This window comes from Rhinolophus hipposideros, assembly GCF_964194185.1.
Source record: "Rhinolophus hipposideros genome assembly, chromosome: 25".
NCBI classification, from domain to species: Eukaryota; Metazoa; Chordata; class Mammalia; order Chiroptera; family Rhinolophidae; genus Rhinolophus; species Rhinolophus hipposideros.
This window is the reverse complement of record NC_138071.1, coordinates 22324399-22351893: the sequence shown is the minus strand read 5'-3', so window position 1 is coordinate 22351893 and position 27495 is coordinate 22324399. Positions and strand designations below refer to the sequence as shown.

The 27495-nt window shown below is 42.4% G+C and overlaps 1 protein-coding gene across 2 annotated transcripts; it reads right to left on the bottom strand.

Annotated features, from left to right (window-relative positions):
- Positions 1–70: 70 nt before the first annotated feature.
- Positions 71–23691, bottom strand: WEE2 (WEE2 oocyte meiosis inhibiting kinase; the record flags this gene model as incomplete). Of its 2 annotated transcripts, XM_081038174.1 has the most annotated exons (14): positions 71–1126; positions 2706–2848; positions 4462–4632; positions 5244–5329; positions 5451–5558; positions 6210–6356; positions 11375–11496; positions 12667–12839; positions 14866–14917; positions 16587–16783; positions 21361–21644; positions 22537–22641; positions 23190–23387; positions 23556–23691. In XM_081038174.1, 10 exons carry the CDS (start codon positions 16685–16687, stop codon positions 1105–1107), a joined length of 1125 nt encoding a protein of 374 aa, XP_080894300.1. In that variant the 3' UTR covers positions 71–1104. The 2 variants fall into 2 exon arrangements, with proteins under 2 accessions (XP_080894300.1, XP_080894299.1); XM_081038173.1 differs by lacking the exons at positions 22537–22641; positions 23190–23387; positions 23556–23691 and having other exon boundaries at positions 21361–21705.
- Positions 23692–27495: the final 3804 nt, after the last annotated feature.

Here is a 27495-nt window from a genome sequence, read left to right as displayed (position 1 = left end):
TGGCTTCCAGCATAAATTTCTCATTCTATGTCAGTTCTGTATTACAAAGAAGAGTGTTTCACCCATATTTGGCTGTGAACAAGATAAAAACCTTTATTTACAAATATTCTATTCCTTTCAAAATATATACAGAGAAAAAGACAAAATCACTGGAAACAAAGGCATATTCTGATAAAATCAAGGAGAAATTTGGTGACAGAAAATTAAAACCACACATAACAGTTACAAGAGGGTCAAGGCAAATAGATTGAAGAACAACCACATCAAATTTCCCTCACACCCGCTACCAGTGTTTTTGTTCTGTAAGTTAATAGCCAGTTTAGAAATTTCAAGTTATGTATAGTCTTATTTCTAGCCCCCTCACATAATGGTGAAGTCATTTCTATTTAATAAATACAACATCAGAGGAAGGGATTATCTCCATTCAGAGAATACGGTATAAAAACTACTCAAAGTTGCTGAGAATTCTTTTAGGAATACCATCATATAACCTGGGAAATGTTGAAATCCAGGCGCATTTTCTTGTAAGCTGTTACCTCAACTCAAAACAAAATTGTATACCTTTTTATGTGCAGGAGTCACTGGGATCCTTCATAGGTAATTAGCTAGAGCAACCTCTTAGGCCGTATGTTGCATCGAGGGCTGTCTCCTTCTCTTCTTTCAGTTCAGAAGCCCGTGCTTTCCCGTTGTGCACAAAGAGTGTGAGAAGTAATCTACTGATAGGCAGTGCTAGGAATTTAATGGTAGAGAAGAGAAATGGCTACTGATTATTGCATCTGGGACTGCTGATAGGCGGCCTTAATAGCTTTAGGGTTTTGGCTGTAAATGCTAAATTAGGAGTAGCTTTTGAAATCTTTGGGCATTCAAGTTGCTTAATCTTTCCATTTACAAGAGGAAGTTTGACGTAGTCAAAATCTATTTCTGGAAGTTATAAGGTAAAATGTGGATTGATGTGAAATGAGTTCTTAAGGGGAAGACATCCCACAGGTGAATGAAGCTTGAAGACTTTACACTCTTTCCTCCCACCAGGTGTTTGATGACTCCTGATCCTGTGGGGGTCCCAGAGACCCCAGGCTCACTGTAGCCTTCCTGGGGGGACTGGGCCTATTGGGCTGCTCTCAGTTCCCTGGCAATGAAAGAGGAAAGACACGTGTTACTTGATCCTAAATCAGAGATAATATTTATGATCAAAACTAACAGATTTTTTTTTTCAGTATTTATCGAAACAAGCGTAGGGCTATGCACAAAATAGAAAATTCAGTCCTATGATTGTCTTAAAAAAATGCCTGGCACACACATGCCCCCAAACATGGCAGGTTCAGTTTCTTAAATCCTACTTATTGGCCCTTAAAATTAAAAGTATAAAAAAATAAAAATAAAAAACTATACGTGTATAAGGGAACAACCGTACAGGCTGTGTATGAAAGTTACAGTGGCCCGTGAAGCACCGCCCCTAGGTCAAATCTAGCCAGCCATCTGTTTTTGTAAATAAAGTCTTATTGGAAAACCTAGCCATAGCCATTCATTTATAGACTGTGTATGGCTGCTAACACATTACTACAGCAGAATGGACTCATTGCAGCAAAGATCCCATGGTCCACAAAGTGTAAAATATTTACTATCTAGCTCTTTATGGAAAAGCTTGCCAACTGCTGATGTAAACAACTGCAAGAAGGCATCATCTGCCGCATTTCTATGACAGGCGCTTGTAACAGGTAATGGCTGAGGAGTCATCTGTGCCTCCGTAGCTGGCTTCACAGCATGTACACACCACACCTTAAGAAATACTTCCATTCGTGTTAACAACATGTGTATACCTATGTGTTTGTATTTTGTTTATTAGCTGGAAAAATGGGATCGAAAACTAGAGCAAAAAAATATTAAGTTGCTTATTAGGAAGAATTACCTGACTAAAAGCTTACAACAATGTCCACAACTCATGGCCAAGAAATCATTTTGGGGACTTTTCAAGTTAAATATTCTAAGATGGATTGTGTATCCAAAAGAAGTTGGACTTCTAAGCTTATTTAGACAAGGACTCTTTTTCATCTCCTTCTTTTATATTTTCAACAGTGCACAGTATATGTAAAAGTCACTTTAAAATGCCTTCAGAACTTTGCTCACACCTGTCTGACCTTTAATTGATACCAACCCAACCTCATCTAATTAAGTAAGTCCCATTTGTTTCATGAAGGAATAGATTAATAAAATAATACATACATGAATACAAGTGTACATGAATAAGTGATCGGACTGTTTCCTTTGGCTTGGAAAAAATATTTCTTCCTCAGTATCTGTCTGCCCCTGAAATTTAAAGGATTTCTAAAATAGATCTCTTCCCACCTTAGCGATGGTTATCTCGCTTTGGGTGATCACCCACTAGTTACTCGAGCACCTGCTGTCACTCAGAATCCTACTAAATTGCCTTTACCAGTTGCATGTCCTGGTACTCCACTCTGCTTTCCTTTGCATTACCTGAATTTTCACAATTACCTGAATTTACACAATTTTCAAGCAATCTAGTCACAGAGCCTCTAGCCCCGTGCTACAAAGGGTCTCATGCTGCCACTCTCTCTATGGGCAGCCCTGTATATTATAATGCTGGCTTCCACTCAAATCCCTACAAAAGACACACCAGACCAGTCATGTCACTGTGAGCAGTACACAAATAGATTCTTTTTCGACTCCAGCATGCCAAGATCTACCTTTCCAGTGCAGCTGTCTTCATCCTTTCCAAGAGAAGCTGCTGCTGGAGCTCTTCTGTTTTCCCCAGGGAGGGACGGAGAACTTGGCTTCTGGCCAGAACAGTGGCAGAAGGTCTCTCCCCTGGGTCAGGGTGGATCATATTCTGGTGATGTAGGGACCAAAAGGGAGGAAACAGACACTTCACTGTTGGGGAAACCTCTTCCTGCAAGCTAACTCTAACCCAGCTTCTGCTGGCGGACTCTGTGAAATTCTGCTTCCCCTTTGTGCACAGGGAAGAAACACGAAAACGTCGCTCCTCGGGAGACAGGAATGTCAGCCTTGTCTGGTAGCGTCAGTCACCCATCCCTTTGACTTGGCTTTAGGAAGCACGTTTTAGAACTAGTTAAATAATTAATAGTCTAATGCCTTCATTTTATACAGTAAGAGACTGAGGTCCTGAAATCAAAAGAGACTAAAACTCAGGTTCCCCACCTCCTAGTTCAGCTTACTTTCTACCATGACGTGCTCCTTTTTCACTTGAAATTAATTAAGCCTACCCCACCACGACACTATTCCCACAGCATTTATATTCAGGTAGCAAAGGCCTACAGTGACTTGAATACAGTAGAAAATACCTAGTTACATACAACAATTAGCAGTCCTATAATGAAGAAAACACTGAACCTTCCATTTGGGGAATGATGTTCAGAGCCAGCTCTACCGTTCACTACATAGCCTTGATCAAGTCACTTCAAGTTGCTGAAATCCGGTTCCCTTTTCTGATTATCTGGAATGGCAATATTCACCTTTGGATGGTGGTGTGAATTAAGTGAATTGACATATATGTGTTAGCTAACACAGGGCCAGCATTGAGGTACTTAACTAGTAGCTGCGAAATCGAAGAGTAATTCACACATAGGTGATTACACGATGAACAGAAACCACTGTGAGGAACAGTTCGCCTCTTTCTTTTAGGAAAGCAGAAGTGAGGAAGAAGGACAAGTCTGTAACTAAATTTGAAGTTTTCCAGTAAATTGTGAAACTCAAATTTAATCTCTAAGAAAGTAGCTATTTTAGGGATCCTAACTAATCCTGTTCCTTAGGCCCTATAGTTAGTCTTACATATACATTTTGTTTTCTTAGTATAATTCTAAGCTTCTTGACAGTGTAGATTTGTACCTTTCTTTGTTACAATGCAATACCTTCCTTTCCTTGTCCCTACACATAATCAGATATCACTGGTTCCTGAATTCACATTACCTGTCTTCCAATTGCTAAAATGATTGGTGCTATTGTCAGTCACTGATCGATAAATTAGCTTATACTTTCCTTTATCCACTCAAAATTCAATTTTTTAGTAATATCATCACTGTTCCTATTGATAACAGTTAAAGCCCTGAAAGAGGAGCAAAAAAACCAGGTTTGATTTTGGAGTCAATCAATTATCAAAGGTGAAATACAAGTCAAGGAATCGCTCTGAGCCTTGGTTTCCTCAACTGTCCACCTCACGCACAGGGTTGTTCAGAAGGGCAAATGAAAAAATGTAACGGGATCTTGCAAGTGTAACATAAAAGGTCTTTATGATACTCTCTACATTTCCTTGAGGAGCTCTCACTCTGTCCTGGGTCCCTTGTGGGCTTCCTAGTCATGATTCCTTTCTCCTTCTGCCCGTGGCACTACCAACATCTCCATTTCCCTTTCCCCACCTACTTGCCATTACATTTTTTTCTTTAAACAGACATTTCCATCTTCTTTTCATTTCATAAAAGGTATCACCTTGAGTAGACTGTAAAGTTCTTCTGAGAGCTCCTGAGGAAAGTGGGGAAGGTTACCCTCCCGGATGTGATGCCACATGGCCCCATTGCTGGGTAATGACTTTGCTCCGGCCGCCATTGCAATGGTTAATCCCAAAGCAAATATGTCTGCTTTGGGGAGATGCCGATAATCCTTCAACACAGAGGACAGGAAGGCCAATTAGTTTGCCGTGTGAAGTGAGTCTAGACTAAAATACAACTGGCAGCAAAGTTTCACGTGAGTGCACGTGAGCTAAAACAGACACATGGGCAAGGTCACAGTCCCCCCTGCTTAGAGATTTACTTCTAGAGAATATGGAGGATAGAGCACAAATCCATCTGATGAACACTGCTGTGTCAGGCCTGGCTCCACAGACATCCTAGAAGGTGGGCAGTAACTAAAGGTCATTTCAAGGACCAGAGCTGGTGTGCTATCAAAAGGATAGTCACATGATAAAGATGGGACTAATTAAGGCTACCTTCCTACAAGGCCATCACGACTTTAGAAACTCTAAGAAATACTAGAAATGGGACCTTTACAAAGAGGAGTACAGGTATTAATTAACCCATGATTGAGCCAGCTTTCCTCATGCTTGTTTTGGAAAAGTTTCTCTCCTATCTTCAGTCTCCACTCTAAATAGGAAAAGGATTAATATAAATTTAAATGATAAATAAATACTTTTCATTTCCTGCACTGTGAACTTTCATTTGAGAGTCAAAAGGTTCAATGGATTATAAAATAGCCTCCGTTTCCCTAATCTGTACCTCTTGCAAAATCTCTTTAGCCAGGAAGTGAATATCTCCCTCTTCCACTTTGGGTTTGTTTATTGATGTCGCAAGACCCAAGTCACCTAAAACAGTAAAAAAGAAATAGAGCTCTTTAAAGCATGTCTTTCTCAAAACTGGAATGGAGTCATCAGTGTAAATTTTATAGGATAATAGTATACAGGTCAGGGTATAAGGCAGACTCACCAATTTTGTATATCACATTAACAGAGAGAAACCAATCCGCTTCATTTTCCATCTCTTCTGCGACTTCAGGAAAGTCACTTTGCATCTTGTGACAAATGAAGATGTTACCTGCAAAAATACAGAATTGATGTAAGTAGTCATTCCTAAGATTTTTTTACCCCAAAGATTCTTTTTCGTATTTGACATTACGACCACGCTCCTTTCTTCCTCTTCTGCCTGCATGGAACAAGACTACAAAGTTTCTTTTCTTCCCTGGAATCTCTCACACTACTTATGGACAGCTCAGTGATTTATAAACCTGTGAAACTGAGCTAAAACATAACCCCATCAACCTCAAAACAAAGAAACAAGCAAACAAACAAAAACAAACCCCCCAACAGTGTATAGTAACATTTCCTTGCGTTTCACTTAATGAATGCCAAAGGCATGCATCTCTTCTCACTTCAATCAGTGTGAAGGAGAGTACAGCACTAACTGTAAACCCAGGCAGAATGCAGCTATACTGCTGTCACTTATCAATGTAGTAAACTAAATATTTCTTTTCATACTATCTGGGACAGGCTTTCCTTTTTGTGTCCCCTGGGCCTCGGGAGGAAATGATCAAAGATGTTTAACTGAAATTTTTAAAGAGGACACCAATGAAAGAAAGGAACTCTTTCAGCAGACAGCACCTTTGACACGTGACAGACACACAGACACAAGTTCTGACAAGGGGAAAGGACTCAGTCTGGCCCAAGGAGCAGCGGGGAGCTCACTGACTGGGTTTGATGTCGAGGTGTGCCATGCCCGAGAGGTGGATGTACTTCAGCCCGAGGGAAACCTGCAGAAGGATGTCCTTGAGTCTTGGCTCTTCGAAATGACGGCCAGACTTTGTGTTTTCCGATATAACAGCCTGCAAGCTCCCACCTAGGAGAGAATGAGAGGAGCCCCACAGAACGAGGGGAAAGGTATGAATCTTACAGATGAAAGCAGAGTCAATATTCAATAATTCCTTGTGGATGACCACAGTCCAGCGAGTCTCGATTACGTCAGTGTCTGTGCAAAACATAATAATATCTTTCCCTGTCTATACCACAGGCAGCTTAGAAAGAAGAATTACAGGGCTTTTAAAGAGGAAAAGGAAATGCCATATCCCAGGTAGCCAACATGTGGCCTTACTGCCTTGAGTATGCTCTAACTAACTAACATTTTTAAAGTTTGACCTAGTTATTAACCAGAAAGCCAATGTGCCCTAATCACTTAGCTACTATGGCTGTGATGAGTAATTATAAGGCAGTAGTAATTTTAATGTAATTGACTACTCGTTTACTTCCATTAAAAATATATCCTGAAATAAGAGCACGTAATGATTGCTGACCCAAGGAAAGTATAAAATATCAATATAGACCTAAATCCTATTTGTGCCACACTCTTCGTACATCAACTGTACTTCCAATACATCATTGTTGTCAATAATAAATAAGGCCTGGGCTCATTTCACTACCTGACCTTGGATCCCGCGCACTAAGGTATTGGAATGATTCTGAACCCTTTGTTTCGTGAATTAGCATTCACTGGCCGCCTTTTCAGTCAAAAGTATAGAGTCCTGTGTCTCCCTGGCAATTATAAAGCCCCATAGTTCCACCCTTCAAGTACATACCAGAACAAGAGGATCTCAGATGGTAACAGTACTTTTTAGGAAATCCCTATTTAAAAGGATCCCAGGTAAAATCGAACTGAAAGATTGATCTGTCATGTTAACATAATGAAGTTCAGAAAGGAAAAGAATGCAGCAGCCCCTTTCAGAAACACAAAGAAGACTAAAGTTACCATTTTTCTTCTGGGAACTTTCTTAGAAAAGAGGGTACTACAGATGCCATTAATTAGAAAGGAAGAATAAGAAAGAGCGTGTTGGAGCTTGTTAAAAATGAAGTCACCTCAAGGCTAAGTTTGCAGATGAGGTTCAGAGTTGTGATGAGGAGGAAGGCTGCATCCAGACCCCCCAGGTCCACTAGCACGCGTGTTTCCCCACTAGCCTTGCTGCCTGAGTCTTAGCTTCACTTTCCCAAGGTCTGGCACATAATACATATTTTCTGAACTAAATATCTATCCCGGCAACAGAGGGAAGAGAAAGACTGAGTCAAAGACCCTGTAGTAGGCATGGAAAGAAAGATGCATCCTGGGGGAACTTAAGAACCCTGTAGTGTGTTCTTTTAGATTATAAGCAGAAATATTTCTAATCCCCTGAAGAGCTACAGGTACGTAGTAAGAGTAACTAGACCAGTGCGAGCAGCACTTTTAATTACTTAGAAGCTCTGTAGGTAATATTAAAGTTAGCCAAGTGATAATTCATTTTCAGTAGAAGTTACTGAAAAGTACCCATTCATAAAAAGGAATTCGAATATTCTTCTTTTGCTACAGCTAAAGCTGTTGGTCCACCTCTTATAGAAGAGCATAACTAACTATTCTTTTTTTTTTTTTAACTAACTGTTTTTTACTAAACAGTATTAATGAGGAAGTCTGTGTTTTATAAACATAGCAATACTGGATGAACTGTAAACTTCATCCCTGCTCATCTCCCCCAACTACGCTGGAGCCTGAACTCCGTAACCCAAGGCGCCACCTGGCCTCTGCACCTGCCAGCACTGTGCCCTAAGAGGAAACAACCACCTTCTGGGCAGCTTGCTCTTCTCACACCATCTTCATGAGATGAGTCGCTGAATTCTTTCCTTTGGATAAAATAAAGGTACTCACCCCACTTGGCAGGAAAAAAAATATTTTTAAATCTATCTGTTTCCCTGTCTGCTCATGAGCCCTAACAGATACCCAAACAAATGAATGGCAATCAACAGCAAATGCCTTCTAACAAAAAAATGTAAAAAGCATCCCAGCAATTCAACAGAATATATTGTGAGTACATTTGTAGTCACATAAATCTTGATTTCGTGTTGTGGCCTACAACAACACTAGCATAGTTTTCTGCTGGGAAAGTATTCCTTATTTGGTGGAAAATATAACCAGTGTTCCTGGTGTTTTACAGAGGACACTGACATCTGGATATCATATCACTCCGACATGTGTGAGGCCTACCCTTCTAGAGGAGCATGCTCTGTAAACTTTAGTGACAGAAGACGTCACAAGAAAATACTGCCTGTAGGGAGCGATTAATCGTCCAGTCGTGAATCAGAGAGAATCCTGGTGGTTGCGGAATCAACCTTCAGATTTCTGAGGCTGACCCAGAGGTGCCTTGTCGAGAATCTTGGCAAGGGTGGGGGAGGAGGAGGGGACATTTCATTGGTTCAGTGCTCAGGAGGGACAACAGGAAATCAAATGACTGCTTGTCTCTAGTAGCTATACTCCAAGTGATCTAAGTCATCTAATTTATAATCTGAGTTAAAACCATAACTGTGTATGTTTCAGCCTAATTGCTATGACAGGCTGGGGGTACAGGGGTAAGGGTGGGTGTGGGGAGACAGGGCATGAGGAGGAAGAGATGAGAAAGAGGGAGCGGTAGTGGATACAGCAGGGAAGTGAGGAGAAGGAACGAGGCAGTGGCTACTCTGCTACCTTACAAATACCTTGGACTTATCCTTTAGAGCCCAGGGGACAGTCTCAACATGGAGTATCCATAACTACAAACAAGACAAGATACAAGGGAATGCTTTATTTTCCATGATCAGTCCACATTTGAAAGGTTCGATGTACGCGAATTACGTTTTCATAAATCGAAGTGATATTTTAATTGGTGAAGTTAGTACACCACCACGATGAGTAAACAGGGGTTCCCCATAATCTATTACTTCTCTAAGAAGAGAACCTCAAAATCCACTGCCTGGCTTTCGAGGCCTCTCTAGTCTTCCCCCACTTTCCCCTGCTGTCTTATTTCCTACTCTGGAAATAAGTCCTGTTAGTCTCCTTACGGTCTTCTAAGCCAGACCCTTTCCCAATACCATCGTGCCCTCTGCCTGCAGGCTGTTCCCCTAACTAGATGTGTTCCCTTTTCTTCTCTGAACTCCAGTGATCTTTCTACGGGGTCTCCTTCAAGTCTTACGTCCTTTGTGAGATTTTCTCGGACTACTCCGAGTTCTTACTCTGGGTCAGCTATTGACACCGTACTGGCATCTGACATGGATGGTTGCTGCTTCTCAAACTCCTCCCCTACGTAAACATTACTCTCTCTACTGCGGGAGATTAAGTGACAGCCCAGCAATCACACCAACAGTATGAAGCAGAGCTGGGTTTTAAACCCGTTCTCCACACCATGCTGCCTCTTGCTCACATCCCTCTCCTCTGAACACTTTTTATCCATAGTTGTCCCCTCTGGCTTTGCACCTAATTGTCTCTTGTGCATTCGCTGTAACAGAGCAAGTGGAATAAAGCTTCTTGAAGATAAGGACTTCCCTTATCTCATCCTAGAGCTTAATACAGTGTTAAGCCTGTAGAAGGTATTCAGATATGTTGAAAAGAATTGGAAGACGATTTGTAATAGAAACAATCACTCCATCTTATTCTTTTTGAAAGTCTGAAATCTTTACGTTGCCCCAACCCAGTTTTGTTTTGCTATATTGAGTAGTGATTGTTAATGGACATTATCTTTGTTAGTAGCTAAAAGTCATGGAAATGAAACCAATGTTCTTTAGAGAGAGAGGGGGAGGAAAGGAATAGGGAATCTCAGGTTATGATAAGAGAAAATTAGGAAGAGAAGAGGATTAAGAAAACTCTCAACCTTTTAATCACAAGTATAAGGAAAGGGTCCATTCTTTATCCCAAAGAGACATTAGAAAAAGGGATTTAGGGTGAGTTTATTAGAGGAAAAACCCAAAGTTTACAGGTAAGGCGACAAAGAAATCAAGCTATAAGGAAACAAGGGAAATGCCAAATCATTATTTTTCAGGATATGTGTACCATTTTCTATGTTTCTAGCATTTCATAATGTCATTTACTTACCTACCGTGTTTCCCTGAAAATAAGACCGGGTCTTATATTAAGGTTTGGCTCCAAAAGACACATTAGGGCTTATGTTCAGGGGAAGTCATCCTGAAAAATCATGCTGGGGCTTATTTTTCGGTTAGGTTTTTTTTGGGGGGAGACACAGTATTGTATACTTAATTTACACAATGATGAATGAAGCTTTATCACTGATCTCTGTCCTCAAAAGCCAAGCTGGACACACATACTCAGAGCTATCTGGTGGATACTAAATTTACCCAAAGATAGATTGTACTATTAAAGAAAGGAAACTCTGAGCGGGTCTATATGGGGGAGAGGGGTGTTGGGAGAAGAGGGACGCCATTATCCAGTATTACCCTGCCAGAATATGGATTGCTACTCTTGAAATCATGGCAAGCTTCTAGTCAATTTGGTAGCATTTTTCTACTTTACCACCAAACATGCCAATGAAAAATATTTCTAAGAATGACAACACATACCTGCTGTTACGTCAACCCGCACCCATGCCCCTACTCTGGTGAGAACACTGAAGTTCAAAGGTAAGAAGCAACAAAAAGCATGAACAACTCCCAAACTGAAGAATCCACTTGAAAACTAATCAAAGGTTGGCTGTCTAAATTTACCACCCCTCCCCCCAAAGTGGTAGACACCGTGGCTTGCATCTTTTAGAATACCCAGCAAATGGTAAAAGGATGATTTACGATTCAAACCACTAGAGTAAAAGTTCTCTCTCTAGTGTTAAGTGTGAAGGAAGTGATACTTCTATGTATCAGCTACACATCAGCTTTGAAGGAAATGCACCATGGCATAATCATGAAATCACTTTTCAAGTCCTCATTTTCTCCAGCTCTCTGCCTCCAAGCAAAACTGTAGTGCAGACTTTTTAGGTATGACTCTGCCATTCCTGGCATAAACTACTAGGAAGAGGCAAAGATTCTTTTCTGAAGACTTACAGGTCCATCTCCCTCTCCGGGGATATTAGCCCCCACACTTACCATTGCAGTATTCATTCTGAATGATCATGCGGTCATCTTCCACCCACGCAGAGTAGTAACGTACCACGTGGGGGTGATGGCCAAGCACCGCATGAGCATAAACTTCAAGCAAAGCCGAATTCCTAAGAGACAGAAAAGCATTTGGAAAAATCAATCAATATAGATACAAATGTTTTTCAAATACAAGCTATGAAGCACTCTTCACAATGGCAGAACACACATGGAATGCTCATTGCTTGCTTACTATTTCATCTCAATTTTCATCACTACTCAGTAGGGGACAGTGGCAAGGATGAAGGCTTTAGAAAGTTCAATGACTCGCCCAAAGCCAGGCTGGTAATCGTAGACCGACAAGCAGAATCTTGGTTATCTTGGGACCCACGGCTGTGGTTTCCTTGATTAAACACGGCTTAAGTAAAGAGGAGTCTCAGCAGCAGACCTGCTTTGGATCTTAAATTCACTGTATCATAATCCAAAAACATGATGGGCTTAACAAGAAGGCTGCCATGGATTTGACTGGATATGGAGATGGGTCCTCTACCTTGTCTATGAAGGGGAGACAGAGTCACTATTGAACTCTGCCAATACGATGTAGTCACAGGGACAGCCTCAGAGAGAGACATCATTGTAGAATAGGGAATCCAACACAAGGAAAGCAAATTACAGTATTCGGTGACTTGAGTTTCAGCATAAAAACGAAGAATTCCAAAGTCTGCAATTGCAGATTCAGCGTAAGTATTATATCCCCATAGTTCACAAGAAAGCATTGGCTGAATCTGAAAATGTTTGTTTTCCTTGTGAAAAGAAAGCACAGTTACGTCTGGGGATGAAATTTACATTTCTGTAAATTTTTCCCTGCTTCAAGTCTTTGAAACTTGACTATTGAATTCATTATTAATACAAAGCAGAGATAAACCAGTGAGTTAGCAATAACTTCCTACTTGGCAGTATTTCTGATGAACTAAACAGGCACCAGAAGGTCATTCCATAAATCTATTTATAAAAAATAAAAAAAAAGCAGTAAGATCAGTAGTAAGAGCCACAAAAACCATACACTCCCCAAATGATCCAAAATGATCATGGAATATTTTAGAAAATAACTTACGTCTGATATGGAAAACTCAGAAAAATTATGAATATGAGACAACATAGAATAGAGGGGGTAAGATGATTTTAAAAAGCAGTAAATGGTATGTTTTTAATGACATCAGTGCTATGACTTAAAATATTTTGACAAGAAAAAGCTTTCCAAAACCAAGTTTGTACTTCAAGTACATTTCAAAGGTACTCACTCAGTTGATAATTCTGCAAATGGTTTCATGGAGCGTTTTATTGCATAAACACATCCATCCAGCCTCTTAATGCACTTGTAGACTGTCCCAAATTCCCCAACCCCAATTTTTTCTAACTCCACGAATTCTTTTTCATAGCGGGAAGTCATGTTGCTTTCTCGTAGAATGCATCTCTGAAATATTTTAGTAAAAAGTTAAAATGATCCTTCCTAACATGTTGTGAGCAATACAACGAAGGCATATTATATTCCTGAATTTAACTAAGTTTTCTAAAAGACTTCTGAGGCAAATCCACTGGATTCTGTCTGTATCAATATTCACAGTAGCAAGAACCTCCCCAACTGCTGATGACCTTCTCTGTATTCTTTATGACCTTCCACACAACTCTGTACTGACATTTCTCTTTCCTATATTACATCTTTTCTATATCATTTCCTCTGTCTGGCCATACTATGCTTCTCTGTATGTTCCGAGAGGGGACACATCTACTCACAGCCAGAGCTGCTGTTCTCAGCTGAAGGAGTGGCGGGGATCTGAGAGAAGCACATGTACACAAACAAACAGAAAAACACCTCCCTTTGACACATGTCTACGTGTCTCTCACTCTGGATGCCTATGCTGTTATCTCAAGTGGAAGAAACACACTTGTGTTCAATTTGCCTTCTCAAAAATCTTAATCTGGAGAACATAACTGTCAAATGGATTAGTCAGATTATGTGGTTGGAAATAACCACTCCAGCTGCTGGTCAAGTAGCAACATCATTCATTGCCCTGCTAGTAAATAACCCCAGGCAAATCGCTGAACTTCTAATCAGTTTTCTCTCTGTAAGATGAGGATCTTAATAACTACTCCTCGGGGTTCTTTTAAATATTACATGAGAAAGTGAGAGAGAGAGAGAGAGAGAGAGAGAGAGAGAGAGAGAGAGAGAGAGAGAGAGAGAGAGAGGGAGAGAGAGAAACTTAGTACAATGCTGAGCACACAGTAAACTCTCAGTAAATAGTGGCTATGATGACCCAAATCTCCATAAATTTATATGAATCTCCATCCAAACTGATTTATCTCCACAAAGTCAACATTTTCCCAGTGTCTCCACCAGCAAGAACTTTTCCATCTAATTTGGAGTTTTAAAAATCTTGACTCTTACTAGTTCTTCATTTCTGACGTCCAGTAGCCATCAGTTTTCATCATCAAGACCTGTCATTTCCATTGCCCTTAGCCAATCTCAGGCTCTGTTTCTTCCACATCTGTATTCGCTGTTGCTGCCAGCCCTCTACTCATCTCCTCTAATAGTAAGAATTGTTCTTTGCAAAATGACACCGTGGAGTCACACACACCTCATTATTTCCTACGAGGATCCCAAACTTCTGACCAGATGTCTCAAGACCTCCAACCAGGTGTTTGCTCATGACCTTCCCATCCTCATTTCGGACACCAAATAAGCCTGCTTCCCAGCCCCATCACTCCCCAACCTCCACCCCTCCGCTTTGTCCGCCGAACATTGAACATAGGTATGTTTTCATGATATTCTAAACATCTTAATGGCAATGTAATATTTCCCTGATTTTAACTTATAATTTACTTTGCCATTTATTATTGGACAATTAGTACTTCCCCCTCTTTTGTTTTTTGCTATTACAGCTAAGGCTGCAATAAACATTTCCAGTGATAATATTTACAGTGTTGTTTTCTTGGATTATCAAATGAGGAATATTAGATCAATGATGATAAACATTATTAAAAAATCAATAGATGTTGACATATTTAAGAGCTAAAATTTTACATATAAACCACTGACTTCATGCTATTTTTCTCTGTCCTGTCCTTCTACTTGGGGACCTTAGATATCTTGATTTTTTTCCTTCACTTTTATACCCCATGACTATAAAATTTCCCCCTGGATCCAAGATAGAAGCAATAGCCTTTAATTTAAAAATACTCCAAGGTAATGATTCAGCAATATACATATCAGGCACTGTCTAGTAAAGTAACAACTAAGAATACAGACCCTGATGACAGTCCAAGTAAATTCAGCTGCAAAAGACATTTGCTACAATGCATTGGGGGTGAGGTGGAGGGAAGAGAGGAGAGAAGGAGGGAAGATGGGAAGGGAGGTGAAGAAGGGCAGGGGTGAGGGAGGAAGAGAGGGGCAGTAGGGTGAAATGACCATTCTGACAGCTGGGCCAAAGAACTACACTCACCTTGGCAGGCAGCCCTTGTTCCACCTTGCCTTCACCTGGACCAGCCTCCTCACTTAAACAAAAAAAATAAAGTGATATGAATGTATGATTAACATTCATTGAGCCTGGTACTATGCTACGTTCTGGGGCTGTAAGAGTATGTAAGACAATTCCTTCCCCTCGTCCATGTATAGTGGAAGACAGGGATAAACAGAAAATGTCAATGTAAGAACCTAGCTGAGAATAAGCACAAGATATCAAGGGGCACCATACACAGAAGCCAATTGATTGTTTCAAGAGAAAAAGTCTTTCCCAAAAGAGAGGATACGTAAGCTAGGATTCCAAGAATGAATAGGAACCAGCTAAGGGAAAGGAGCGGGGGTTTTAGGCAAACAGAACGACCTATGCTGAGAACTGGAGGCAAAAGAGCTCACGGAGCAGGTGCAGCTGTCAGTGACCTTCCCTGCCACCTCGCGACATTCCCCTTCCAGCTCCCCCCACCCCCAGCACCTGGCTTTGTGTGTGTTAGGTTCACAGGCAGACTGTAAGTCGAGCAGAAGGAGCTCTGACCCTGGGTAAGATGTCGCGGGTTACTTTACAGTAAGGGGAGTCTCACCGACGTCCTGTTTGGCATGCGCACTTGCATTCTGGATCTTCAAGCAAGATTTTAGTTTCTAGGTCAGCTAAGCTATAGATTTTTGTTCTTCTGAAGAAGTACAGCGTAATAACGGCAAACGGAGGACATTACACTCATGGAAATAAACCGATGCTTGACGTTGGTGATTTAAATTTCGTATTACATTCTAAACTTTATAAAACAACAACATAATAAATAGGGAAGAAAAATACCCTCTCAGAAGCACTAAGTGACGTTAGTAAAGGGTTACCACTTTCATTGCCCGGAATTCAAACTATTCCCGCAAGTTTCAGTGAGAAGTGAAACCATGAATTCTGAAGGCTTACAAATAATCCTAAACTGCTAAAACCAATGGCATTCTTGTTAACAAAAGTGGACCATTTACTTGTGCCAAAGTCCTGTTTCCTTAAGATCTGGTAGATAGTGTTATTTAATAAATAGTCACTGATTCTAAAAGAAACACTGTGACACATGAAGTGCTCTGAAACTTCAGCTTGTTAGCTGTGCATTTATTTTGCTGAGTACACATGAGCACAAATGACAGGCCCATTTCAGTGCCCTTCGATTCCATAACAAAGAAGCCTTGGAGAGACATAGTGACGTCCTGGAGTGATACACACAATAGAGCGCTTTGGCTTTCCAGTTTCAGCACTTCTGAAAGCAGCCCAGTCTTTTTCTCTTCAGCAGTCTTCCATCACCTGCAGAGAAGTTCAAATCCTTGCCCCATACCTCTCATCACGAGTCGGACAAGCTGGACTCAAAAGCAATATGTACTCTTCAAAGTGTGAACTACACCTTCCCCAACTGCTAGCCTTCTGTTAACCAGAGCAGTCCCCTTGGAGGCAATCATAGGCCATTCAACTTCCTCATGGAAGGCAGAGGTCTCCTGCTTACTGTCCTGTTCTTGCACACAGGAGGTACCTATGGGACTCTTCAGAATGGAAAGATGCTAGAATTCCTCGGACAGCAAGTTAAAGCCGACACTGACATTTAGGAAGGAAGGACTATGCAAACATGTATCAAGGGCATGCAGTGTTCTTGTTCTCCCTTCCTCTTAACCAGAGTGAGATCGGTTCTCAGAAGTCACAGGCAAAAGCACACTTACAGATCTCCTCGGCTTTTCCTCTTGCCACTGGATTGAAGGAATTGTTTTCTATAGGACTCTGGGGTGAAGGGATTAATGTTAACCAGAGCTGATGAGGTCATTTCGTCCCTGAAGGAAACGGGTGTGAGTCTAAAGTGCTTTGAGCCTCGGCAGGGGTGCCTTCCTGCAGAAGAAATAACTGACTGGCTCAGCAGACCCTGAATGAGGATGACAAAAGGCAAAACAGAATGGGATTACTAAAAAAGTTCCACGTCAGTTAGGGAGTTAATATTTGCACCAAAGAATGTTATTGCTGAAAGGGGCCTTCATGGTTATCTCCCCCAATGCACACTAGTTGCTTCATAACTAGTCCTCTTGTGAAAAACACAGATTCCCAGTGAACCTCTAGATATTCTGATTCATGGGCCCAGTACTGGGATCTGTGCTTTTGTTATACTCCACCCTCGTCCCCTGGGCAATTCAGACAGCCACCTGTGAAAACCACCAGCTCTGTTCCTCCCTCCAACATTTTAAACATAATATTTGAGCTCAGACCAAGGAAAATGGCTCTAGAGGTCCCAGTCCTTATGTTTTCAGAGTGTATACTTCAGCTCCCCCTCGATTATTCATCAAAATGCGTGTTTGGTGCCTACTGAGCAGGGGATACTGAGCATGATGCTGACGGGGGCAGAGGTGAATTCCACTTCTTAAGGAGCGAGCCGTCCATTAGCAGATCGTTGATGACGTTTCAGAAATCATCACTTTGTAAGGGAAAGGTTTCATAGACTAAACGTGGAAGAAGCCATTTCCAACTCCATTTAAAATGTAGCACCAAATGAAAGTAGCTACATGAAGTAAAGTAAAAAAAAAAAAAAAAAAAAAACCTGAAAAGCCATCCTCTAAGCCCTGAAGACTCAAGTCTCTGCAGGGGCTGTAACTAGCATTCCAATAAAAAGGAAAATGTGCAGGACTTACCACTCCACGTGAGTTCCAGAAAGAGACCACACGCCTCACACCTAACCACAACTAAACCAAAAAGCAGAGGGGAGAGATCCAAGACAATGAATTCTGAGGGACAGCAGAAAGCCACCAGAGCCTAAATGTCAGGGGCTGAGGGAATACTGCATCACAGGTTTCAAGGGGGCAGCCGTAGCTGTGGGCCACGGTATAACACCACCTGATAAGCAGTGTACTGTGCGGCTCTTCCTGAAAGAATCCTACTGTTCTGATAGTCTCTGCCCACGACCGTTCAGTGTAGAAGCAGAAGGTAGAGCATAGCATGATTCCGTACCCGGTACTGTAATTAAAGAATGTGAGGCTACAAAGGGTGAATATTGAACTTACCATAAATACCCACCAAATGATTGACACAAACAGAAATGAAGGAAGCTCGCGCATACACACAGTAACCTAACGTGTTTTTTTTAAAATGAAGAAACGGATGTCATTGCCAGAGTTGAGAGTTTTTACAGGGGTTTCCCATATGTCTTAGAGTTCAAAGGATGGGCAACACTGGGGCTACTGTCAGAGAAAGCCATCAATGATAAACTCACAATCTTCCTATAAGTTTTTTATAGGGCCGAGAATTGGTTCAAAAGAAGTACAACTAGATCGTATTTCTCAGCTGTCCAATGGGATCCAGGAAAAAAATTCAGAATTATAGTAAACCATTCCCTGAGAAATGGGTTTTTTTGTGATTCTGATCATCAGATGGAAAGGAAAATGCATCTATCACTTCCACACCTGGGATGCTATACACAGTTTTGGTTGCCACACAAGACAACAGAAAGGACCTACAAAATTTTCAGATAACAGGAAGCAGAAGTATTTGTATCAGGACAGACAATATCAGGATTTCTAGTCTGGAAATATGAAGACTGATAGATTCTATGAGCTCCACTTATCATATAGGGAAGGACATTAGTTATAGGAATATAGATTTTATTGCCAGAATGGCAAAATTATGAGTAGCCCCTTTGACACCTACAAGAATATAGTTGGGACATGATTTATGGAAGGAAATTTATGAAAGTAAAGCAGATTGAAAATTTCTGGAAAGACGACCAGGTTGAGAGTATAAGCATGCGCCAGAGAATACAGCTAATTCCATAAGTAACAACTCTATTACAGATTAAGAGAGAAAGGAAATGTGGGGAATAGTTCCTTGCCCTCTGAAGAGAAGGCGGCACCCTCACACTAAGGCACAGCTTCACAGTGTTTCAGGGCTGGGAAAACGGCAGAGGCTCATTTGGTACAACCAGTCCCCTGATGCTGGAATCCTTAGCAAGTGGACATTTGGCCGCAAGGACCTTACTTCCTCCTAAGGAAGCTCTTCCTACCTCTACATCTGTTCTGCTAGGAAGTCCTAATGGTGAGCTAAAGTCATTTCACACGATTTCTGGTCCTATTCCCTTGGGCAAGGTGAACTAAACCAACATTCCTTTCCAAGGCACCCCATCCCTGTCTTGGGAGTAACATCTCCTGTTGTTACTGCCCTGGCCTCTCTCCTCTGACCCCGATCCAAACTACACTCTTCATAAAGCACATACTTTCCCTGTTGCCTTTCCAGTTTCCCTCCCAAACGCTGTTCTCGGCCTGTCTCTCAGATCTTGGCATTCTCCAAGGTTCCTAAGTCGAACCATTTCTCTCCTTACTCTGGCACTCAGGCTACGTGACCTTACCATACCTATCAAGGCTTCAATAACTTCCTACATGCTGATGACATCCATACATAGATCTCCAGCTTAGATTGTCTCCTGCCCTCCAGACCCATTTATCCAATTATTTACATGACATCTCTGCTTTTGTGCAGCCTGTACCTCCTTGAGTGTTACCTGTCTTGATTGAAGATATCATCCACTCAAACAATCAAGAAGCCTGATTGCTCTCTAGATCTCTCTTTTTCCCCTCAACTCCTCCATCAAGTCAGCTGCCAATTCCAAAACATCTCTCATTTTTTCCCCTGTCCACCACTGTCCTAGTTCAGGCACTTCTTCTTTCTTGACAGATGTGTTGTGAATACCGCCCTGTCTCCAGGAGCTCTCCTGCTCCATTCCATCCTTCATATGAAGGCCGCGATTTTTCCAAAATGCCTCTCTCTGCTCAAAATTATTTAATGGCTCTCAGCATTTTCAGGGAAAAGCCTGGTCTAGCTCCTGCCTTCATTCTAGCCTCCCCGCCTGCCCTCTCTCATGCACAGACCTGGGTTCATCTTTCCCCTTCATAACTTGGTAGATGATGTTCCCTTACCCTCGAGTTCTCACTCCCTGCCTGCCGAACGAACTCCTACTCATTCTTTAAGACATCTCTCAAACATCACTTTCTTTGGAAAGGTTTCTCTGATATCTTGAGACTTCATTCCTAATTCTTTCTCATCGTGCAATGCCACCCCTCTAGCCTACCTGATCCGAACTTTGTTGTTTCAGTTGTGTGTTTACCATTATTTTGTGAGCACTCTTTGAAGGGAGCAAATGGGTGTGACAGCAGAGGGCCTAGTAACAGATCAGTTTGAAGCAAATGGATGAAACGTACTTTTACCATGTCATGTTTTCATCCGCTCAGCCCATTTTCCGCCTCACTTCCACATGTCAAAACCACACCAACTTTCATGGACCTTCATATGCGCTTCTGTCACCGTTTTTCTTTCCTAATCACCTCACTGAGAAGCAGTCTGCCCAGAGAACTCGGCCCACTCTCGAAGCACCTATCATGTGTCTGTAGGCATATCTCCTCTGTCCCAGATGGTGTCTAATGCCCCTGGCCCACAGTGGGTTCTCAGAAAGATCAGTGGATGATTGATTGGTTGGTACTGGGATTATTGAAACCCCACAGATGGACACATGAGCAAAGTAAAGTAGTCTGTCTACAATTCAGACGAGAAGCTTCGTATTTCCAGGTGGATGGGGTGCCCGTACTCAGCAGGTACGAAAGCAACCGGCTGCCAGTGACGTGCTGCCCTCAGAAGCACAGATGTTACTCTGCGGATCGTAAGCCCTCAAGCTGAGCCAGCAGGAAGCAGAGCTAACACCAGTCCTAAGGCTCAACACATGGCAGCGCTTGTCAGAGGTCGTTGCCCCAGCCCTGGCTTGGATACAGTGCAAGATGTGACAGGACACCATTCGTCACGGGAATAAAGGAATATGCCAACCGTTCGGGACCTTTACTCATTTGCAGTCCACAGCTTATGCAGAACCATCAATACCTCTTTTCTCACATGTAATAGAAGAGCCTGAACTGCACAAGGCCGAGGAGGGGGACGACGTCCTCCTGGGACCCGCAGCAGCAAAGAGATACAGTGAATGTGAGCATTCGGACAGTAGGAAATCTTGGTAAATAATCACATAAAAATTGAGCCAGTTGGCAAAATGAAAAGAGAATAGACTGAGACCAAAACACCGGGTTTCTAGTCTTGTGTCTGCCCTTGGCTGAGCGAGAAGCCCGTTTCTCTCGAGATCTTGGTTTTCTCATATGTAGAGTACATGGGTTGGGCACTAGGTCTCCACATTCCTTCCAGTCCCAATATTCCTGAACTAGGAACTTCTTCCCCACCCAAGATTTATTGGTGGCCTCCATCAAACAGTTGCCGGCACCCGTGGTTTTGAGCAGACAGCTGGCAAGACATTTGATTCTGTTTTCTGGTACCTTGAAACTCTTCTTCCTTTTCACCAATAATTTCACCAATAATACAGCCTGGGAGGCAAAACTGTCATATCCCCATAACTGACTGAGTTCTCTTTCTCTACCAGCTGAGCTGAAGGCACCTGGGGCCCTCTTCCCCCACCCCCAACTTACTTACTTTGGGAGTGAAGGGACTCTCACAGCATGGCGGCTTGCTTCTGTCATCTGGCTGGTCTGGTGTTTTGGGACATTTGGGACACTCTGACTCCGGACTTCCCCAAACAGCATCTGGACCCACTTTGTCTTTCTCCTGAGATGTGGAGAGTTCACGTCTGTGACGAAGGGGTGTTCTGGGAGGAGCAAACTTTGCCTCCGACTCCTGAACTTCAGGCTCCTCTGGGCTTTGGCTCGGGGCCTCCCCGGTCTCTTGCGCTTCCTTCTGCCCCGTGTTCTCACTCTCCTCTTCACACCAGGAAAAGTTTAATTTCTGCTTTAGCTCTTTGTCAATACTATTATCATCCATCTCAGCCCACTAGCTTCCCCACACAGGCCAGGAGGCCAGTCAGAAGGGAACACAATGGAGCTGGGGACGGAAGGAAGGAGGAGAGGAGGCAAGCTGGCAGGTCCCACAACTCTAGCCTGCCTTTCCTCCCCTCAGCCCTCTGACGGCTACATGGAGACACACCGTTAGTTTTCTCCCTTAAGTACCACGTTACTGTAAGATCTCAGCTTATCCTTATCTCCACTCTGATGAAAGAAAGTGCCAGTAAGTCTTTGAGCAATTAAATCCAATTTTGTTTAGAACTCTCCTGGCTATGCCCCCCAGTCTCCCTGCACCCGTGTGCTATAAAATACCAGCGAGACAGTGGATTCCTTTAATTTAGCGTAGGCTTTAAAAATTACCCACTAGCCAATTCGGGAACAAGCTCATAATCAGAAAGAAATTATTTTTACTCGTTTACACCTACCATTGAGAAACCTCATGCTCTCCTCTCTTCCATTCCCCACCCACCCAGGGGCTAAGAGGGAGTTAATCAGAATTCAGCATCACCTGGATATAATAATTATCCTTAGCCTCTAACATATCTTGTTTGGAGCTCATCTCCCAAATAGAGACACACCTTAGATCTTTGCCAGACACGCCTACCATAATTCAGGCACCCCACAACCCCCCATGCCTACCCACCCCTAAGTATTAGCTGTTAAAGCTTTTAAGGAATTGGACAAATTTTCAAACTGACAAAAGAAAAGCTAGAAAGACCAGCAACACATAGAAGCAGATACGTATCCCTGGAAAGTGGTAATTACATTGCCCCCCCCCCCAATATCTTATTTGTAAAATTTGTTTACTTACTGTTTGGACATCTTTAACATACATTATTCAATTTCTTTCTCAGAGAGGTCCTCCTGGGAAGGATAAAAACTCTTCGAAGTAAAAAAAAGTCACCCATATCACTCTCTGGGAGAAACCACGTGAAAGGCAGTCCATGGAAAAGGAAAATGATATATACATTAGCCCCTGAAGTCCTCTGGGGACACTCAGGAATTCGTTACATGATAAACATGGGCCCAAAGAGAGAGAGGCCCTAAGGGTGAGTTTGATCTTGACTGAAACAAATTTAATTTCCCTTCTCTTGATAGTCTCCGGTTACCCACTGCCTGTCGCCCTTTCCATTTTCTCTCTCTTCACCAATCCCTCCACCCACTTCTCTCTCACCCCTTTCCCATTTCCAGCCTGAACTCAGGAGAAGGTTAACCCAAATGAAGACTAACTGGGGGGACGTGAAAGTATGTTTGCAGCTACAAGTCTTCCCGTGCTCCATGTTTCTGTAGGTGCGCACACCACGCAATGCTTTTGCCCTTCCCTGTCTCCTCCTACCCAAATCATTGCACAGGAGATAAAATAGAGCTCGTGGCATGCAACGGCTGCTGCTCACCTGTCAGAGATTCGCCTCCCCCAGGGGCCAATGAAAGTCACCAACAGAGAAAGGAGGACTCAAAGCTTACCAGTAAAGAAGTTATTATTAACTGAGATTCTCGGCTTCAGAGTGTGTTTCTTGTTTAGAATTCAGCAGGCCACTGGCGATAATCCCTTCGCTACTGCCTTGATGTTGCTCAGTTTTCCCCTCTCATGCCAGGGTAGTCATTCTCACCTCTCCAGGCCAGCTGGAGGCTGGCTCTGCTCTCCAGCCGGGAAGGACGAACCTGAAACACGAAACACCGAGGGCACGATGGGGCTGCAGGCGGGCACAGGGGCTGGTTCAACAGGTATCACTCGGGGAAACCAGGGTTCTTTTTTAATATCACCGTCTGCCTTTCTTCTCCGCCTTGCCAGAATTCCCAATTACCCTTATTTATGACTACACTGTTTACCTAGGGAGGAAACTGTGCTTCGTGATGGTGTACAGCTCATGTTCTCGGCAGGGATTCTATTAGAAACTTGCACCGTGCACCTTTCACATCTTGTCACTCCGCGGCTGCTTGTGGCTAGGTCTACAGAGTAAGAAAGGTGTAATAACACGTATAAAAAAGACACTGCCGATTTGGACAGTAGAATAACGAGAACTGGGCAGTTGCTGACCTGTTTCCTGGTGTCCATCGCCTCACTATTTTCCTGTCACATTTCCCTGTTCTTTTTGTTCTTATTCTCTTCACATTATGAAAACTTCCTCCTTTGCTTCAGGGCATGTTAATACCACAGACATCCACCACATGCATCCACCACAGGCAAAAAGTGTCACGTCGGAGTTGAGAGAAGGTTTCAAAAGGGGAACCCACATTATCTGTGGCCATAAGAGGAAATGGGGTAGATTTTTCCCTTAATGCCTGACACATAGTAGGTGTTCCAGAAATTGTTTTTCAGTGGATATAACAATTATCCTTAGCCTCTAACAATTAATATACTAATTGGGGAAATACAATTAATATATGTCAATTTTGTTTAAAATACCCAGTTTTTGACTTTTTCAAGTTTGACTATTTCTCGTTTTGTATCGGTTTGCTGCACTGGGGAAAGAAATGTTCCCAGGTATAAGATGTGCAAGGAGGAAGCCAGCTTTGCCTCCCAGGGCTGAGTTCCCTAAACCATGTCCTTGGAGGCACACGCTCCTCCTGCAGACACTAGTGAGTGACAAGAAAGCTCCAAAGCCTTTGAAATAGCGATGGGAAGAGCAGAAGCAGGAAAATCTATCTTTCCAATCAGTTTTGCAAGAGGTAGAAAGGTGTACTCACCTTCAGGGTAGATTATTCCTTTGCAAAAGGAAAGCTAAGGCCACAGAAAATGAGATAATGTTGCTCTCAGGAAGGACACGCTGGCCTGATTGTCTCCTCAGCCAGGAGGGAGAATCGTAAAAACTTCTTGAACAAGCCAAAGCAAGCTCTCCCACATTATTTATTGAAGACTGAATTAAGACTGAGTCACTGAGGTTCTGAAAAATACTGCTGTTGGATTACGGTGTACGTGATGGGACTGCCGCCCTGGTAAGCATCGGGAGGCCGGGTTTCCCAAGCAAGAAATGGACATTTTTACTGTCAGGTTTTCTGGGAAGCTGGCAGATTCCAGGACAGGAAGTGAAGAGTTGAAGGGGGCTTAGGCTGAACGGGACTCTCTGGGTCTCCAGACTGTTGGGCCTGGACTCTGAAGACCAGAGACACACTTGAGGAAAACTCCAGGGTTATAGAAGGAAAGTTGGTCTCTGTCACCAGAATGTGCCCTGTAGAGGCACCAATGCTGCAGTCAGAGTTCTCAGCCTAGGGCCTGCGGCCTCATCAGCAGATGGAGGAATCACCTCCGACCCACTGAGGAAACCGAGGCCTAGGCGGTGTCTCTAAGGTCGCTGCCCCCTCCCACCCCGTATTCTCTCTTGTCCTTATCCTGGTCAGTCTCTCATCCCAACCGGAAGTGTTGTTCCAACCCCACAGGGGAAAGCTGGCGGTAATTTGGAGAAAAGCAAACATAGTATGTTCATCACCAGCTCCCTAGACAAATCCATCAGCAGCGGTGACAGTGAGATGGCGGCAGGTGCCCTGGTGTGACCCACTGCTGTGGGGGGTCTCAGGTGCCCCGACAGCTCTCTTCCTATGATGAGGATGGGCAGCAAAGCAAGGAGTCTTGAAGGGGACCTTCTCTTGATCTCCTGGCTCCACTCCGCAAGAGAGCATACAGATGCAGACACCTGTCATTCGCAGTGAATCTAGTGATAAGTATATAAATCATTAACAATACTTTATAGTTGGCCCTCATGTTTCTCATTGCAAAGTGCTTACACATCTATATGGACTGACTAGCATTGTCAGCAAAACCAAAGTCCAAGGAAAGATCGTGGGCCAGGTAAGATAAAGCCTGGAGGTCATTTTAGAGCCCAGGAATCCGTTATTAATACTTTTCTATTTGTCGTTTTGCTTTTTCTTCTGGAAACATTCAAACATACAAAAAGTAGAGACAATATAATGAGTCCTGATGTACCAATAACCTGGCTTCAAACATTATGGGCACCTTTCCGGTTTTGTTCCACCCGTTTGGTGGGCCCTGGAGTATTTTAAAGCAAATCACTGATAACATGGCCTTTCCCCCAGGAACGCTTCAGGGCCATTAGTAAAAATGCCTAGATTAATCTATTAATGTTAAATCTACTATACATCTATATAATGAATAAATCCGATTCTAATGAATTGCTTCTCTTGCCAAAGTGTCCCATTTACTAGGACAAGAGGATATCCATTTAAGTAGCTGTTATAATTGGCACACATTCCTTGTCCACTCCTGAGACACAATATCCTTCTCAGAACAGGAAAAGAGTTCTAACCAGACACCCCAATAATTTAGAGACTGTCGATGTACTGCCCACATTTTAAGGAGCAGATATTTTAAAACTATGGTATAGACACATGAGTCTAATCTTTTCTGTATTATCCATAATTGGGAGAATTTATATGGCATTTGGCCATTCCCACATTCTCTAGAATTAGAACAGGTAATGGGTTGCCCATGTGACCTACTCCAAGACCAGCCCTGCAGCCACAGAGAAGAAGTCTGTCTCTCTCTTGTCATTACTGTCTCTTTAAAGGGGGATTAAAATTATAGGACGTGAAAGAATTATTGAATAAATGGTGTAGCAATTATTGGTTAACTAGTCAATAAAACATTGTTTAGAGTCTCACTTCATATCACATATCAATATAAACACTGACTAGATTAAGAGATCAAATGTGGAAAGTCAATCCATAAATAGCTAGAAGATGATAAAAGTGAATGCTAAGCAAATTTCTGGGTGGGGACCAACTTTCTAAATGTCACAGCAACATATCATAAACAGCATTGATAAGTTTGACTATATAAAATTTAGAATTTCTACATTTCATTACACGGTTAAGCAGCATTGAAGCCATACAATAAATTGGAAATGATATTAACAAAAATGATGCCAGACAAAAGATTAATATTCTTTGTGCATAAAGAAGTCATGCAAATTGATAACAAGAGCGTACCGACCCCAGAGGATAAATGAGCAAAAGGCATCATGCACAGACAGTGCACTGAAGAGGAGCCATGAGTCACATATTTTGAAACCAGGATTAGAATCACTCACAAAACATTATCTTAAAACAAAATGGCATTTTCCTCCGAAGAACTGGCAAAGAAGATTTTAAACAGCAATAAGTAACTTGGACAAGAGTGAAATGAAATCGATGCCCTTGTACACCTGTGAGTCAACAATTTGGCCATACAACCGAGAACCTTCAGAACGTGAATACAGTCAAACCTGGTGTTCACCCCCGCCCCCACCCCGCTTTTCCCGGCAGGCTGGCATAGTCAGCAACCACAGTGGCTGGTTGCATTGGCCCTGCCTATCACCCCTCATTTTAGATTTCATTTCTTGCCTGATCGCTGCTTTCCATGCTAGGCCGTGAGCCTGAGTGGGGATGTCTGCCTGCTTCATGGCAGGGTCTGGCATAAAATAGGTACCTAGTCTTAGTTCAGAGTGAAATTCAGCAATGCTTTTAGGCACAACAAAAAAAGGGAAGGGCCTGATGTCTGACAATGAGAGAAAGAAAGGTTAAGTACATTTTTAAACATACAGACAATGGAAACCATTAAAACGATACATGTAAACATTTTCTAATAGGATGGCACAGTGGTTAAGTTCTGATGGTAAAGGATACAAGAATACAAAATTGATACACTTTTCACTTTTGATTTCAACATGTAAACATAGAAAAGAAAAACATCTAAATCTATCATGTATTGTAAGATACGCCATTATTTTCACATGCCACTAAGTATAAAATGTGTCCAAGATGGGGAGTCTAATAT